This window comes from Tinamus guttatus, unplaced genomic scaffold (genome assembly GCF_059628265.1).
Source record: "Tinamus guttatus ecotype Peru unplaced genomic scaffold, ASM5962826v1 Tinamus_guttatus_pri_ptg000634l, whole genome shotgun sequence".
Taxonomy (NCBI): Eukaryota; Metazoa; Chordata; class Aves; order Tinamiformes; family Tinamidae; genus Tinamus; species Tinamus guttatus.
Window position 1 is genome coordinate 722,397 of NW_028289168.1, and position 3,059 is coordinate 725,455.

Below are 3,059 nucleotides of genomic sequence, written 5' to 3' on the forward strand. Positions count from 1 at the left end.
GCCTTGTTGAATTGCATGAGGTTTTTCACCGCCCAGTTGTCCAGTCTGTCCAGGTCCCTCTGGATGGCAGCGCAGCCCTCTGGGGTATCGGCTACTCCTCCCAGTTTGGTATCATCAGCAAACTTGCCGGGGGAGCACTCCTGGCCAAGAAGGCCAATGGGCTCCTGGCTGCATCAGGAGGAGCGTTGCCAGCAGGTTGAGGGAGGTGATCCTGCCGCTCTCCTCAGCTCTGGTGAGGCTGCACCTGGAATATTGGGTGCAGTTCTGGGCTCCCCAGTACAAGAGGGATGTGGAAATCCTAGAGAGGGTCCAGCATAGAGAGATGAAGATGATTAAGCGACTGGAGTGTCCGACTGCCCGCAGCCCCCCATGCCAGCCCCTGTCTCCAGCACAGCACAAGAGTCCCTGCTGCGGGGCTCCTCTGGCAGGGACACAGCAGCCTGCCCTTAGGTGATCTACCTAGAAGCAGATTTCTCATTCTTGTTTATTCCTCCTTGACAGCACAACTGCTGCTTTCCTCTTCTCCAGGTGTATCCTTGCTCTGCCAAGAGTCTTTCTGCAGGTGGGGACATTGGTGCTGGTCCGCCCAGCAGCAGGGCCCCAGGTGGCTGCTGCTGCTCTGCAGAGCACTTAACTGTTGGCCTACAGGGTCCAAAAGTGACCCCACACTTCCCATGGTGCTTGCAGTGAGTAGCAGACCCAGTTGGACAGGCACCACTGCACCTGATAACCCTTCCAAGGGGGTCTGTGGCCTTGGACGAATAGCTGGGCAATCACTGGGCTTTTCAAATGGCTCAGGATGTGTTTCAATTTGTCCCAAGACCCAGCCCATGACACTGAAGGTGACAGGAATGACTCCGCAGGCACCCTTCAGTGTGCCTGCAGGGTCCTCTCTTCCACTTGTGGGACTGCAGAGCTATCACTAGCCTGGACATTCACTGGCTTTGCCCTTTGTATTTGGGTGACTCCACCTGAGTTTTTGAAGCTGGATTCACAGCCCACCCCAAGGCACATGGTCCCCTTGGAGATGCCCTGTGGTCGCCTGGGGGATCTATATCTGTCTCCAGTCCTGTCATTTGGGGGATACCGCTTGACCATGCATCACCTGCAGGAGCACTGAACACCCACAAGTGAGAACTGGATCCAGAACTCACTGCCTAACTTGTCACCTATGAGGACATTGCACGGAGCCCATGGAGAGCCCTGCAAAGCAACAGGGTCTTGAAGAGTGAAAGCCCTTGAGTAATTACAAATGCGCCTTTGGAAGGAGAGAGCAACATTCAAGCAACACAATGAGGAAATCCCCTTTAATTAGAGCAAAGCCAAGACTGACATGAACGGGCAGAGAGATGGGCAGCGGCAGTTTATTTCTGAGGAACTAGTACCAAATGAATGAGCTTCCTCAATGCATCCTTGATCTCCTTGTTCGTCATGCTGTAGATGAGGGGGTTCACTGCTGGAGGCACCACTGAGTACAGAACAGCCAGCACCAGATCCAGAGATGGGGAGGAGATGGAGGGGGGCTTCAGGTAGGCAAACAGTGTAGTGCTGAGAAACAGGGAGACCACGACCAGGTGTGGGAGGCACATGGAAAAGGCTTTGTGCTGGCCCTGCTCAGAGGGGATCCTCAGCACAGCTCTGAAGATCTGCACGTAGGACACCACAATGAAAGTGAAACACCCAAAGCCTAAACAGGCACTAAGCACCAGAAGCCCAGCTTCTCTGAAGTAGGAATCGGAGCAGGAGAGCATGAGGATCTGGGGGATCTCACAGAAGAACTGCTCCACCTCATTGCCTAGGCAGAGGGGTAGGGAAAATGTGTACCCAGTGTGCAGGAGAGCATAGAGAAAGCCACTGACCCAGGCAGCTGCTGCCATTCTGACACAAGCTCTGCTGCCCAGCAGGGTCCCATAGTGCAGGGGTCTGCAGATGGCAACATAGCGGTCATAGGCCATGACTGTGAGGAGATAATACTCTGCTGATACGAAAAAAAGGAAGAAAAAGACCTGGCCAACACATTCCAAGTATGAAATGACCCTCATGTTCCACAGAGAATTGTGTATGGCTTTGGGGACAGTGGTGGAGATGCAGCCAAGGTCGAGGAGGGAGAGGTTGAGGAGGAAGAAGTACATGGGGGTGTGGAGGCGGTGGTCGCAGGCTACGGCTGTGATGATGAGGCCGTTGGCCAGGAGGGCAGGCAGGTAGATGGCCAGGAAGAGCGAGAAGTGCAAGAGCTGCAGCTGCCGCGTGACTGCAAATGGCAGGAGGAGGAACTCGATGAGTGAGCTGCTGTTGGACATTAGTTCCTTCCAGTCACATGGGACTTCTAAAGAATAGAAGATATGGAGAAGTTAAGAGAAACTTTTGAAGAAAAATGCCGTGAAGTCATTCAGTTGTCTGACACCGTCCTCCATTACCTCCCTTTAGTAAGAGTATCTTAGTGCAGTTGCTTTGCTTGAACTCCATTTTGCACTGTTTGTTGTGAGGAGCAGGGACATCAACACGGGAACTCCAGGGAGTCTATCATGCCGTACAGTAGCAGAAACTGAGGCACGCTTGGACATTCACCTTCTATGTCAGGTGAAATCCACTCAAGATGTAGACAGGCTTTTCAGTATCTTTACTCCCAAGACTACACAAAGGGGTTTGAGGAACATAGTTTTATGGAATTGTTCCATAAATTGTTCCAGGCAATGACCTGTGGCAGGAGAGCTGCCCCTCTCCTCTGCTGCAGGTCTGGCTGCAGAGGAGGCGGCTCCTGCCCTGCACCTCCTGCCCCTTCCCTGCCCATCTCTGCTGCCTGCAGCTGTCCCTGCCACCAGCTCTTCCTCTATCCCCGTGCCCTGTCCCTGCCATTGCTCACAGATCCCATATCGTATCACCCTCTGTGTGCTCAGTTCTGCCCTACAGAAACCTCTGGGCCATGTCCAGGCGTAGCTCTGCAGTTGCAGATCCTAAGGAGTTGGTCACATGAGGTCCAATGAATCCACAAAGATGATATGGATGCTGCCTGTAGGCTAAGGTGGGCGTGAAGCACCTTGCTGAGGCTTCTCACAGAC

General features: G+C 53.5%; 1 protein-coding gene across 1 annotated transcript; it reads right to left on the reverse strand.

The window, feature by feature from the left end:
- Positions 1-1,364: 1,364 nt before the first annotated feature.
- Positions 1,365-2,300, reverse strand: LOC148592134 (olfactory receptor 14A16-like). The gene has a single exon (XM_088535599.1). It carries the CDS (start codon positions 2,298-2,300, stop codon positions 1,365-1,367), a length of 936 nt encoding a protein of 311 aa, XP_088391725.1.
- Between the last annotated feature and the right edge of the window lie 759 nt (positions 2,301-3,059).

What these genes read in the sequence shown, in the direction of transcription:
- LOC148592134 (XM_088535599.1), bottom strand. Translation starts at nt 2,300, where the DNA reads ATGTCCAACAGCAGCTCACTCATCGAGTTCCTCCTCCTGCCATTTGCA.